The 14,525-nt window shown below is 42.4% G+C and overlaps 1 protein-coding gene across 16 annotated transcripts in view; it reads right to left on the bottom strand.

Annotated features, from left to right (window-relative positions):
* The window catches only part of baz2ba (bromodomain adjacent to zinc finger domain, 2Ba), a 63,814-nt gene that overhangs the window by 12,083 nt on the left and 37,206 nt on the right, over positions 1–14,525 (bottom strand). For 5 of the 16 annotated variants that reach the window (XM_047581369.1, XM_047581372.1, XM_047581371.1 and 2 more), the window contains 17 exons: positions 13,184–13,375; positions 12,935–13,096; positions 12,319–12,515; positions 12,019–12,225; positions 10,639–11,253; positions 8,349–9,153; positions 7,825–8,094; positions 7,281–7,341; positions 7,013–7,121; positions 6,119–6,220; positions 5,318–5,540; positions 4,682–4,774; positions 2,782–2,843; positions 2,443–2,508; positions 1,700–1,765; positions 1,399–1,443; positions 1,084–1,116 (listed from right to left, as the gene is read on the bottom strand). In XM_047581369.1, coding sequence (XP_047437325.1) covers positions 1,084–1,116; positions 1,399–1,443; positions 1,700–1,765; positions 2,443–2,508; positions 2,782–2,843; positions 4,682–4,774; positions 5,318–5,540; positions 6,119–6,220; positions 7,013–7,121; positions 7,281–7,341; positions 7,825–8,094; positions 8,349–9,153; positions 10,639–11,253; positions 12,019–12,225; positions 12,319–12,515; positions 12,935–13,096; positions 13,184–13,375 — 3,308 coding nt within the window. The remainder of the gene's footprint in view (positions 1–1,083; positions 1,117–1,398; positions 1,444–1,699; positions 1,766–2,442; positions 2,509–2,781; positions 2,844–4,681; positions 4,775–5,317; positions 5,541–6,118; positions 6,221–7,012; positions 7,122–7,280; positions 7,342–7,824; positions 8,095–8,348; positions 9,154–10,638; positions 11,254–12,018; positions 12,226–12,318; positions 12,516–12,934; positions 13,097–13,183; positions 13,376–14,525) is intronic. The other 11 variants (XM_047581382.1, XM_047581367.1, XM_047581379.1 and 8 more) reach the window with 7 other exon arrangements.

Here is a 14,525-nt window from a genome sequence, read left to right as displayed (position 1 = left end):
ATAAACAAAACAGGCTAGATGCCAAGCACTCCGCTACAATATTTCTTTGTCGTTATTGGTTTGATTTGTCCTACAAATGGACAAAAAGGGCATAAAGCCCGTGGCATTCAGCTTTATCCAATCCATCAAAAGCAACGGATATGTTCATTGTTTTTATGATAACAAACTACAGTCAATCGAAAGCAACACAACTGCATGTGATAACCGTAAGTACGAGTATTAGTTCATGTATCTCAATTGTCACCCTTTCACTGCTCTGTGAGTGAAGGTATAAGGGGGTTTATGTAGTGATCAGTCCACTGTGAAACAGATAGGCAGACCTTTAGATTCAGCTGCGACTGTGTATGAGTGAAAAGGGCTACAAGCAGGAGAGCCAGGCCAAAACAAAATGCTACACAGAACCATATTTGTCCCCGTGGTGGAATTGATTTCGTTCTTGTTCTACAGTTATAACAGGTCTATTTTCAAGCTAAGTCTGTCATGTACCCGCACCAGAAAAAGGGGAGGGAAATCTGCCTGGAAGCGGCTCCACCATGAAGACAAAATGACTCTCGGTAGCTGTTTTCATTCTTTGTGCAGAGTACAGGAACAGTGAATGACAAGAGAGGCTGGGATGGGACAGGTTAAAGTCCAGCACTCTGTGGACTGCGGGAACAGATGCACGGACGAACAGACTCAAGCTCAGTGTCTGGGCCGAAAAATCGTCAGGCACTCATGGGTAACACAGGCTACTCCAATACAACAGTTAGACAATGTATGTGATGGATGGAAACTCCTCGAGCGCACTTTCAGACAGTGAGTGTGGATTGGCTAGCGGCCTTTGCAATGCATTCTGAGTAGAAGGGGAAGGATGGGGGAGGGGGACAGAAGCTGTCTGGCCACCGTGACAGGGTCAGTTGTCCCTCAGGACGAGCAGATGGAGGCAGCATACTGACTCGTTTTCTCTTTTGTTGGTTTTGCTGGAAAGCCATGCAGAAGAATGTAGTATGACAGCAGCCAGTGCTACACTTAATGCATTGCTATGACAACCATAACACAACCAGTTACACGATGCAGGTGTTAGATGTACAAAAATAAACATACCCATACCATATCTAGTCTATGCCTCTCCAACTCCTGGCAGAGAGAGTTGGCAAAATATTATGGAACAGAAGTGATATCCAATACCATTAAGGTTTTAATAAAGAGAAATACTGAAGATACACACAAGTTTGGCAATTAACCACATTTACACCACACGCACGCACGTCTTTAAATTCACATTGATGCACATATATACTCATTCACGCACACGCACACATTGTCAGTTTCTTCTACAAGAGACGTTTGAGCTAAGAGGTCTTATTCAGAACTAACTATTGTGTTGAAGAGGCTGAGTCTGTCGTAGTAAATGCCTACCTGGTGTTTGAGGATCTCCGCCTGCTGTCTCCTCAACTCTTTCTCCTTGGAGGAAACAATGAGAAGATGAGGGAAAAATCAATATGCTCCATAGCACAAACATCATCACAATCACGACAGACTGGTGGAATTTCTTCCACTTTCAAAGGGCTGTCCTCATTTTATCACCGGCTACGTCTTAAGCAGAAAAAAAGGACCCACGATGTGAAATTTGATGCCACACATTTGAATAATAAACCAACTGTGATTATTTATTTTTATTTTTTTTATTGTCAAGGGTTTCACGAAAATACAAACGTACCTTTATTCGTTTTTCAGCTTCTAGTATTTTGGCGTTGGCGGCTTCCTCTTTCTTCCTCCGTTTGGCCTATGAATAAAGATTAAGGTCAAGAATCACAGTGACAGACACACATCAATCAGTCTTGGGTCAGGGCTCTGGTGCACTTTAACTGATTGTTTGCAGATTTTTTTTTTTTTTTTTTTATATTTTGCACAAAGATTTCATGCTCCTGAATGCCAGTCAAATTTGTAAAACACAGCGAATGAATAATGTATCTCTTTAACACGTAATTGTGAAAATGTTGAAGCCTCCTGTTAAGAGTGGCTTGCCAACCGTGTCAACTCAAAATTGATTTAGTCCTGCTAAAACACTTTGAAGCTCCTACAGTATAATTGTGTGTGCTTGCATGTGTGTGTAAGCATCTTCGGATGTGTGTTTGTGTGTGGAAAACAGCACCTTTTTTTTTTTCTCGACCCACTTATGCTAAACTGTTACTGTTGTCTGATGAAAAAAGACTTTTCTGTCCAATTTAAATAAGGTCTGAAGAGGCAGCAACAGCCATTTTAATATTCAACAGCCGTCAACCAAGACCAATTTAGCATTAGTTCCATGTGGAATTATGCCTAAGAAGACGCAACTCCCTCCAATGCATGCCGCTGTTCAGTAATGAGCTTTAGGAAGATTAAAACACTATAGACGGAGGGGCTGTAGCTATCCAGGAATGTTCTGCTTAATCAGAGGTGCTGTTGGATCAGATTCTCTACCTCCAAAATTTGCTGCGCTCTGAGTTCCTTCTCCATTCGAATCTGCTGAATACGCTTGATCTTTTCCTGCAAGAAAAAAAAAAAAAAACACACGCACATAATCTTTTAATATTTTAGACATTGGAAAACATCCACAGATAAAATCACTTTCCAGCCACTCTATTCCACTCAAGAAGTACAGAAGCTACGAGTAATAATGGTAATTGAAAAGCTTTAAAATACAGAATAACAATTCAGCAGTTCCAACAGTGCTTACAGGGAGTATGTGCGTTAGGAAATTTAGATTAGAATAAAAAAAAAAAAAGGAAGACTATATCATTTCTGATAAAGATGACCCACCTGCTGCTTGAGGATCTTGATCTGCTCTTTCTGCTTCCTCCGCTCCTCAGCTGCCATGATAGCTACAAGAGTCAAATCAGTGATATGTATTAAGTGCACTGCAAAATGTATTCATGTCATGAAGAAATTAGGGTTGTTAAGAGTTATTTATTCGAAAGGTTTTACCGAGGCGAGGATATGTTTTACATGAGAGAGAGGCCAGATTAGCAACAACGAAACACAAAACAATCAAGATTGTGTGCAGGCTCTGCTCAAAATTGCACATTATATAATAAATTATATAAAGAATTCCTTATAAAAATGAGCATCTGTAATATTATTTTGACCAGTTATAAGCGTAAAGCAGCGCACAAAGAAAAGAGCTTATCTTAAAAACTGTGTGATCATAACTTCCAAGACAGATCACACCATGACTATGTCTCAACACTGATTTAAAGGAAAGGATATTATTAACCTAACTGGATGTGTTCAGTTTAGTTACTTATTTATTCGAGGCCTGGGATTTAAATTGAAAAGCAACAAGACCATTGATCATAAATGAGTTAATTCAAAACAACCAACACATCCACACACGGCCACGATGATGACAGTGACACAAAACATATCATAGAAATATAAGTTAGTAAAACTCCCAGAGGAGTGAGCTTCTTAGCCTGTAGCTGTGTTGCAGCTCATTCCAGTATCATGGTGTCACGGTTACGGGACCTGACCTCAACTAAGGATGCTTAAACATCTCGGCAGCGCAGCCTCTTAAATGGAGACACTTGTATTTTGTGACCTTCTAGATGCCGGTGATGACTGTCTAACCTTTTCATATAACTTACAGAGTTACTGAGTGCGATACCTTCTTGTGTATAATGAATGCAACAGCGCTTTGATAGTCGGTGTCCAGTGGTTTTAAAGCAACTTTAAACAATTCAATAAAAGCAATATGGGAGATCATGTAATTATCTAATGCAATGTTTATCCCATTGTCAGAAGAGAAAGGGGCATGAAAGAAATCCAATTTTAATTTGTCATTATTTAGGTAAATGGTGAGTTAAACGTGAGCTTTGCTGCCAGTTTAAGCCACATTTTAAACTACAAGCAGACAACAATGAAGCGAGATGGCACACAAGATGGTTTACATAAATATTGCCACCACAGCACTGGGATCATCGTAGTGTTCCTTTTGTACGAACTGACGCAACGTTGCCACAAACAACTGTAGTTGCAGCAGTAACTGCTGAAGCACAACATCTTTGCTGTGCGTTGACTTGTGATTCAAGGATTTTTGACAGCCTGGATATAGATTAGGTCAATAACCGGCTGGGTCACAAGTTTGATTCTAGGATTTCAGACCGATAAGACAGTTTATATAAAGACACAAAGTTTTTAGGTCACCAGTGTCACTAAATTTATTCAGTGTATCTGTGCTCATTTCCATATTGAAGAAATTGTACCCGCTGCAAAAGCTCAACTGAAAAAATAAAAGTGCTGTGACACTGAGAGCGGAGACGTACATTGTTTTCTCCAGTTTAAATGTTTTTGTGCATCATGCTTTTCGGAATATACTACATCATGTTTGGTTAGATTTCTGAATTTAAGTTAAACAAAGAGATTTTACTTTTTAGCTTCATCATCATGTATAAGAACAAAAGATATATAATCATAATATTGGAGAAAAAAAAGCTGCATAGTTGCAATAAAAGATTAGAGCGGAAAGAAGATTAAAGCCTTGCGTTGAGGTGATGAAAATGAATATCAGCCAGCATACAAAAACAAAGGGTATATGAGCAGCATACGTTCGTGAAAAGGAACCTGCTGGTCTTTATGCAAGACTCATTTAGATCAAAGTAGACTGAAATGACCGGCTGATCAGCTGAATAACCTTCATGTTTACAGCCCCGTGCTCTCTTACCTTGCTGTTTCCGAGCTTCCTTGGCTGCACGCGCCAGTGCTTGCTTTTCCAGTTTTCTCATAAGCTTCATCTGGGCGGCCTGTCTGGCTATTTCTACACAAAGCAGAAAGAAAACCATTGTGCGTCAGACATTTCAAGAGAATACCTGAATACTACTGTAGTCTGACTTAGCATTCCTTTCCTTTTATAAAGTTTCGTTTATGACGTTTAACAATTACACACAAATATGAATATTTACTGATTCAGTCAATTAATACATAAAATATTGAGATATACTTGTAATATTTTATACAATAGAGCGCCTAACCACCAGAAGATCCTGGAGGCATAAAATTACTTTTAATTTCTAATAGCAGGAGCCATGTTTTAATCAAAGCACACACACACACACACACCGAAGCCCACAAACATCACAAAGACATGATAACAATGCTGGTTCATCTTGACAAGTATCTACATTATCACACATAACGTAGGTGGATCTAACAAATAAGCATGACAGATAAAAAACTGACGTGTCCATATACTAAAATAAAAAAAACTGAATTTGGTCTCCGCGACATGAATAACGTTTTGTTGATTAACGACAGGCACGGTTATCACATACATATTTCAGGGCTCATTTCCTCTGCTAACCTTGAGCCTCTAGTTTGCGCAGCAGTTTGACCTCACTGGGACTTGGACCCTCGGGCGCCAGTGGATCGCCCACATTAGGGGGTCGCCCCTTCCTTCGTCGGTTACCTTTGGCACTTTCGCCCGCTAACTGACGCTCGGAATTCGGGGGACGACCCCTGCGTCCTTCCATCGCCAAAATACGAGGAATGACCTCCTCTTCCTTCAACAGGCTCCACTGTAAACCCTAGAGACGGAGACAAAGTGGAGGTGGAAAGATTGGGGAGAGATACCAAAGATACTGACTTGTTAGCATTTATCATTTAATGTGATAAAGGAACAACTTGATAATTAGCTGCCTCTAGCTATGCTCTGATTCAACAACATTCTTGTAATTATTTAATAAAACAACACATCACTATATTTTCTATAAAACTCCAGCAAAACTGTGAAATAAATAGGAGTTCATTTATGTTTATTAAGTTTTATGCAGTCTGCCTCTCTTGCCCCTCAGCACTGTATAAATCTATTTTCGCTATTCTGCGTCCAATAATACACCACATTAATTTTCTAGTTTATCTCTTTGTGTCACAGACACATAACATGGCACATATCACTGGTCACCTGTGGAAGTAATGTCAGGCGATTATTACATTTTTCCATGCACAGTGAGAGGTCTATGAACTAGGACTACTGAAGGTTTTGGTTGATTCCTATCCATGCCCTGACAGTGACTGCTGCATGAAGCTTTGCCTGCCACTAGATGAAAAGATGAACAGGGATCAGGGGGAGAGAGAGAGAGAGAGAGAGATGAAAGGCAGTCACCTGGGGTCCTTCTCTGGCTTCATAGAAGTCACCAACCCTTATCTTTGCACTGAAGCTAAAATTATCACGCGCGATGCCACTTATTCCATTTCTGGATAGATACTACAGAAGAGAAAATAATAATGGCGTTGGTTTAGGCAGAAAAAAAATGCGAAATTAGCGACATTGAAAAAGCAACTGGGAGGTACTAGATTGAAGGGAGTCTACGGTTACATTGCATCTGTGCAGTGCTACTAATCATTATAAAAGCCAGGGGACAAAAAAAGAGCAAAAGCTCTCGGGAGAGAAAAACGTTCTGACCTTGGGGTGCACAATTCAGGCCCTTTCTTATTTATCTGAAGCATTGCTTGGCTTTTTACTGCCTAGTGACGGGCTGGCAGTGAGTGAATGTTACTGCATAGACAATTTTTAGGTTGCGCCGCTACACTTGGAGGCAGTTTTGACAATCAGCGAGATTGAGCTTTTTGATGAGGCAAACAGAGAAGGTGATAGTTTGTAATGTACTGTACAAACGGGGCCAAAGTTGTGCATCCCAACACTAATCATTAATCATTTGGGGGGGGGGGGAGGAAGGAGAGGTGAAAAAGTGGCACAAGAAGTGAATCTAAGAATATCATCTCTCACTATTAGGGTCAAAGAAAGCAGGGAGGGGGCAGGGTGGAGTGCAGCTGGAGCAGTAGCATAGACAATATATAGCAAATTCTGATACACACAAGCATTTCCATGAGCAGTGTTGATGAGAAGTTTTGCCGCTATTAGCAAAGACGTCACAAATAAAAAATAAGAAAATATAAAATCCACTTTGAACACCTAAACTGCTCATTGTTTTGCTCATGAACATTTGCTTCTGTGTCATGGATGAGACTAAACTGCAGCACTGTGATGCCCGGGTACCTTCATCACATCTGGGTATTGCCTCAGTTTCTTGCCACAGGGGGCATAGTAGGCCACCTCGCCGTGCGGCCGTCCGGCCACTGATTTGATTCTCGTTTCTCTTCGCCACCTAGGTTTTCAAGAATAAAACAAATAACACAGGCGTTCACAAAAAAAAAGTGTGTGTTGTACATTATTACGATCTCAGGTGCCAAGAAATTCAACACAGTGAGGAATGAACTACTTCATGTGAGCTGTGTTTTTTTTTCCCCCAGCCACTTTTACATACCCCAACTCCAGAGGTATCATCAACTCCTTCTCATCCGTCACCCTCTTCCTCTTCCCTAAGCCTGAGGAAGAGACAGTTCAACCGTAAATTTTACACAGTGATCACATAAATACACGCACAGTTCTCTGGATTGTCAAACTAATGCCCCCAAACTAAAATTTAAAGTGTAGATAAAAAAGAACAAAAGCATAAGAGGAAAGAAAATATTTACAGTGAGAAAATAAATGCCTTCTTGGGACGCGTCTTACAATTTACACGTACAGTATGTCCTATTTTCTCTGATCTGGATAATCTCTCCGCACTGAAAGAGGAGGAAATGAAGCTCGTTGTTGTGCCAAACAAGTTGTCAAGGCTCTTAGGCATGCCTCTACAGGACCTCAGAGCTCTGGTTAAGCCATGACAACGTTCTTCCTGTCTTTCCGAAAGCAACAACCTCTTTACCCACTGCAGTATGCGACACACGGTCGTTCACGGTGCTACGTATGACTTTACAGTAAGAGTGGATTCTTAACACCATCTGCAGACGGGATTATGAGCACGTTACCTAATGGAGAGGCGAGGCTATAAGAAGAAGAGCCTGGAGTGCTGTGATAGGCCAAGGCACTGGAGCTGGTGGCGATGGTGGGAGTCTTGATGACCTGTAGGTTTAGAGGAGAGCAGCTGGTGGCGGTGTGATTGGTTGAGGTGTTCAGTAGTTCTGGGCCTTTGGTTAGCCTGCGGGAAGTCATCTCCTTCTTAGATGATCCAGACGGCAGCAGCTTTAACTCCTTCACTTTCTTCCCGGAGACGTCGCTGTCTGAGTTGCTGTCAGACTCTGAAGTGAGACACAGAGTGGGTGAGACTGTTAGAAGTCAGAACCAAGTCTCTTTTGCAGGGCTATATTTTGAGGCTATCTATAGAATTTACTCAGTCACTCAGCGGAAACGATTGGTAAATTAATTGGTTAGTCAATGTGCTGTAAGATAAGCAATTTAGAATAGTATAGAGTACTAATATATTGCTGATTTGCAGCCCTGATGTAAACATTTCATCAACATCTAACTGGAAGTGGTCAGCGTAGATACCGACCTGACAGACTATCATCTGTGTCCTCTTCATCCTCCTCCTCCTCCTCCTCAAGGTCGTCATCCTCATCATCGTCGTCGTCCCCTGAATCGTCGGATTCCTTGTTGGCTGGGAGACCAGCTGTGGGGTTACACATCCCGGGGATCCCCACTCCAGGAATACCGACTCCAGGGATGCTCACTCCAGGAATCCCAATCCCGGGAGCTCCTCCCCGAAACAAATCTACTAGAGACTGTACCAGGTGGTTCTGAGAGAAGCCCTTCCAGTCAGCTGAAGGGTCTGCTTGTCCTTGTCCCTGTCCCTGTCCCTGTCCTTGTCCCTGTCCCTGTCCTTGTCCTTGTCCCTGTCCCTGTCCCTGCCCCGGCCCCGGTGTCTGTCCTTTACCCTTCGAGGTCTTGTTCTTTCTGGATCCATGGCCTGTCCCATGGGGTGAGGTAGTCGGGGGCTGCGACGGGGACCCAGCCTGGGTCCTACTTGCCCCTGTGCTCAGATTGACAGGCATCGACCCAGCATCTGAGTCGCGCTGAGGGGACTTGCCTTGAGAGGCAGAGTCTTTGCGAGGTTTGGTGATGAGGGCCAAAGGTGCGTCCTGAGTGGTGCTTTGGATGACTCCATTTGGGTGATGGGGTTCAGGGAGACCCAGCAGGGCACTCGAGAGGAAGAGGTTGGAGTGATTGTTCTGGGGTGGAGGAGGCGGAACGGGTGGCAATGGCGATGAAGACAGAGATGTCCTTTTGGGAGATTTGTTTGGCCCCTGCTGCTGCTTCTTTCGCTCAGCTGGGAACGTCTGCCCTTGGGACATGAGAGTCTGGGAACAGAAGAGGAGAAGAGAGGGAAGGAACGAGGAGAGGCAGGGGAGTCGGGGGAGGGACGGAGTGAATAGGAGGAACAAAGAAAGGTTAGGGAAAAAAACAGAAAAGAAATGGGACAAAGTGAAGTTGCTCTAGCTGTCAGTTCGCATCACTGTTGATTGTTTGAGCAGGTGACAAAACTACAATGATGAACACTGGTACAGTTAGCTGTGCCTAGGCTTTTTTGGGGGGAAACAAAAAGAACATAAATGCAATAACCAAAGGCATTGTTCTCAGCCAAGTTCACAAAAAGAGACACTGTGTATCCCTCTAAAATTGTAATTACTTGTCTGCACATTTCAAAAGCTCCGTCGTCATTATCGCCATGCGGCTGGGCATGTTTTTTTTTTTAAAGCGATGACAAGTTTGCTTCAATCTGTGCTTAAGCAAAGGCAGGTTAGACTTTAATGTTGCACTTTCAACTGGATGTGATATGAAGTGAAACAAATCAATTTCACAGACCATGAAATACAGTAACAGTGCTGAAACCACAGGGGGAATTTAGCTCGTTCTAAACTTCTCTATACTGGTAAAACGAAAAAGGGAAATGATTTTCACAGAATAAGCTGATCTCAATAAGTTTAGCTTATTGATTACCGTGCTATGATTCATATTTTATCAAAAGAAATGGAATTAGTGTAGTCAAAAGGAAATAAAAATGTCAGTTTTTATAGCATTACATCTGAATTGCCTAAAAACTGAACTAATACAGTGGAATGTGGTCCCAGCAAATGTCTATGCCTCAGAAACCATTTCATCAACAAGAGACCATCCGGAGCAGTTAAGCAAATGTAACCACTGTAAATCAGTTCAAAGATGTTAATAATTAAAAGCACATAAAAACCCATGATAGCACATAGATCATATAGCTTAATGAAGAAAGCCTGAACATGATACAACATATTCCAGTGAAAAAACGAAGACTAACGCTTAATTCACACAAGTAAGACATGAGACAAATAAATTACAATTATAATTTATATATATAATATATAATTATAATAAAGGTTTTGTGCATTTACTAAAGTAGCAGAGGCAAATGGCCATAAAGTACATGTGTGAGTATTCCTTGTGGTCCTTATAAATAAGTAAATACCAATTTGCATTAACTACAGCAGAACATGACAAAAATAATTAACTTAAACGAAAAGATGCCGTTAGAATATGTTTCCCTTTAACATAAAATCCCAGATTCTTATGTGTGAGAAACTGTAGCAATATGATAATGACTCCTTTCTTAATTGAGCTTCCCTCTGTTGCTGTCACTGAGCTTCTTGAATAAATGTGGTTAAGTAAAATACATCAACAAGACTGCAGATCTAACACTCCAGCACCAGGGAATATTTTCATTACTGTCAACTTCTGTTCAACCTTTTCCCAGACTAAAGCGTCAGTGTCAACAAAACTGACAACATTCAGCTGCACTTTTCAAGCTGGCTTACCTGTTTGAGCCTGAACTCATTGATCTGCGCAAGTGAAGCTTCCAGCAGTTTCCTTTTGTTGGATTTGGTGGTGCCAGGAGCAGCGCGCTTTGGTGGCTTCAACGAGGACTTCTGCGGGCTTGTTAAAGAGGGGGTCAAACCATGAGATTTCGGGGAGGTAGACAGCGGGAGGGTGGAGCGGGGTGGAGAAGGGACCGAGAGAGGCTTGGGGGAGGAGCAGAGGGAGAGGGGCAGGTGTTGGGGGGAAGATGAGGGCAGCAGTTTGGGAGGTTTCGGGGAGGCAGTGCTGGAGATTGCCTTCGGAGATGTGGTGAGGGCTATGGGGGAGGAAGATGGTGAAGACTCCCTGTGGGGTTGAGCGCCGAGGAGTGCCAGGGGCTTTGAGTTGGCGGCCAGGCCAGTGGACTGGATCACACTGAAGTGTTGCTGCGGCCCCTCCGTCCGGGACCTGGAGCTGTGATGGGGCAGTGGCGATGTCTGGGACAAGGCTGGAGGGGAGGCAGAGCAGGGTAAGGGCACGAGGTTCGGGGGGTTGGATGGGACCTTCCCGGTGTCTTTCTTGTCCTCAGAGTGTGACCTGTCCGCCTTTGCGGTTCCAGTGCTAGATAACATAACCTGGAGAGGAAATATAAAACAGTTAGGACGAAGAATAGCCTCATGGTATGATAACGGGTTAACCCTTTAAAACCGAACAGATCACCGGCGGTTTTTGTATTACCGTAACTCACGGTGGTTTGCTCTATTGACAAAATTCAAAGTGTGGCTGAACACTGGGAATTTGTGTTTTTATCTGTCTCAATGATATAACTAACTTAATTTTTACGAAAAAAAAATTCTCCAAACAACTGTCTCCTTCTCTTCTCTCCCCGGTCTTGCATCGCTCCCCAACCTGCAGCCAACAGCAGCGGTGCGTCATTATTACCGTAATTGCAGCTTTTTTGAGCAACTTCCAAGTGTTCTTTCAGCCACGCTTTGAACTTTGTCCATTGGTGAGTTACGGTAATTTAAATACTGTAAACTTTTTTTTAATAGGTGTTCAACCGGTTCTCTCCGGTTGATTAGACATTTTTTATATATTTTTTTTTTCAACATTTTTTTAATGATTTTTTACAATAGATTTTTTTAGAATTTTTCCCCCACAAATTTAAAATGGTTTAAATATACATTAACATGAATTGGCCCGCAACTGGTCGAGAGCCTTTTCAGTGCCCAGTTGAAATCCCAGACACGTCCTTCAGTATTACGCTGAATTATTTTAGTAAATGAAGGCACAAAACACCAGTCACATGTAGCTTGTGACCATGTTGATGTCCTGCTTTGCATCCACACTCTTTAAATGTCATTATTTCCATGTAATAAAAATATACTTTTCTTTCTCACCTTTGTTTTCTTCTTTGACTTCTTGTCAGAGTCTGATAGTTCACTCTGTTTGTCCTCCTCTTCGTCATCCTCGTCGTCGTCATCGTCGTCTTCGTCATCCTCTGCCAGGTCTTCCAGATCACTGCTGAGGGACCCGTCACTTGAGCTGTCTGAGGATGTGCCTGATTCACTCGCCAAAGAAGTGTCAGCCGGCTTCTTCCGTGGCTTCTGAATCGACAGAAAGACAGTTGGAATCAGCTCGACTACATAATGCAAATGTCACATTTTAACTTCAAGCCGAGGAATAAACCCAGCGCTCACCTTCTCTTTAGGCTTCTGAATTGTCTTTTCCACCAACTCTGCTGGATTGTTCGGAGGGCTGCTACGGTGGCTATTAGAGGGGTCGGAGTTTTTGGTGGGCTTTTTTGATGCCTGAACGGGAGCCGGGTTTGCAGAAAAACTGCCTGATTGTGTGGTAGGAGGACAGACCCCGCTGCCATTCACTGCACCATTCACCCCTGGAAACACAAAATCTGCTGTATGACTAATCAGCTCCATCTTCTCTGGGAACTTTGCAAGAAGAGATAATGGAATAAGGGTGATACAAATATTGATTCATACATGTATCTCATCCAAAATGCTGGCTGCGCGAGGCACAAACCCAACATGATTGTTTTACATAATAAAAGATAAATTAAAAGATACTGTGAAATTAAAAGACTGCGAGAAACAGAGATTACGAGAGGGAACATGAGGGAAAGAACGAGACAGAGGAGGTTTACAGAATCACTAAGTGAGGACTAAAAGTCATTAAATCTAGCATGAAAAGGAAAAATCTCATAAGACAAATTGGATTTAGGTTGTGGAAGACACACAGATAGATATTGCGGGAGGGGAGAGACGGATCAATTAATGGGTCACGAGAGCATTGCTGTACCTTTAGCCGGGGAATGGCTATTCTTGCCGGGCATCCTGAGCTGAACAGGACTAACGTTGTGATTGGGCTGAATGTGAGGGGCAAAGAACGGAGGAAAGCCGATGAAAGAGGGGAGAAAGGCAGCAGCTCCCCGTCCGTGGGCTTCAGCAGCTCGCCACCACTCTGTTTTGAGAGGGAGGGAGAGTAGATATTTAAGGTGCATTCCCATGTGGCCGACCGCTGCCCAAAACACAAACGCCATCGACTTACCAGAAAGGGCTCCTAACTGTGGGTGGGCGGCCAGAGCAGCTGACATGCCTAGGGAGCCCAGGCCCCCAAACTCAGGCCTGCCAGCTCCGGCAGAGTAGAGGGCTCCGAAGGCTGGGTGGTTAACCAGAGGGAAGGCACTTGACAATGTGGAGCCGATGAAGGGCTGCTCTCCTGCTGCTCCAAACAAACGGCCTGAGATAGATCAGAACAAAGTAGGACATGCTCAAATGTCTTTAAGTGCAATCCACCAAAAAAACATAAGACCACAATGGCCAACGACACAAGGCAACAAATGTTCTTAGCCTTTAAATGACTGCGTTGTAATGGACAAGAAAGGAAGAAAAGCTACCATATCTTCAAACAACAAAAAATAAACACTTATTTTTGTTGTCAGTTTAATATGATGCTGATTTGTGAATACAAGGTTTGAGATTACTGTTAAAAATCGCATATTTTCGTGCTGATAGCTGTTTGTATTGAATGCCGCTTTTTTTTTTATTTGAAGCTGCAGTTTCATAAAGGAGGTGATTTTTGCTTTGAACGCTGGTGTCTAAAAATACTCACTTTTAACTTAATTTTAATATTTGTACATATTTAGCATCTTTTCTTCCACAAAAGTTCCATTTTGACATTAGCGCGCAGTTGGTATGACAGTTGTTTATTGCACCTTAGCACAACTCGTTGCCCTGCTGTTACTTTTCTATATGTTTATTTGCACAGAACGGGAACATTGTTCTCCAATTACCTCTGTAAACTCTTGATGTAAGAATCGACAGGGTGGAAAAAGTAGATTTAAACCGCGTTTGATGGTGTCGCTTTTTATCCATCCTTTTTATGACTTTTGAAGAATTACACGCGTAACAACTGTTTTCTGTTTGTGTGAGAATTAACTTCACATTTAGTTTTCACTGAGCGCGCTCTGCACCTAATTTTAAGTGGCAGCCATACTGTTTCCGCATGACAGACTAACGATTGCTTCAGCATTATGTTCATGTATATACGGTAAAACATTCACATTTAAATTGCATAGCATTTTGTCATAATCCAATTCCAGCAAGGGACTATTTTTGTATTGATATTTTCTCAGTTTAAAATGAGTGTCAGAATATGTTGCACGGTGACAAAGATTGCATATTCTTGGCGAGGAAAAGGAGTGTGCGTATAAGGTGTAAAAAGCTAACCTCCTTCTATCCTTTTGGCATTCAATTTCAGCACAGAAGAATACTTCATCAACATCATCATCGTCTAGCGTTTTCCTGAGCACAATCATTTCTGGCAGGGGCGACTGCCACGTATTACCTCCTCCCAGAGTCAGATGCAATTTGGTGTGAGCATATTTCAT

The sequence above is a fragment of the Mugil cephalus genome, chromosome 3 (assembly GCF_022458985.1).
Source record: "Mugil cephalus isolate CIBA_MC_2020 chromosome 3, CIBA_Mcephalus_1.1, whole genome shotgun sequence".
NCBI lineage: Eukaryota > Metazoa > Chordata > Actinopteri > Mugiliformes > Mugilidae > Mugil > Mugil cephalus.
Note: the sequence above shows the minus strand (reverse complement) of the source record. Positions and strands in the feature narration are given on the sequence as shown.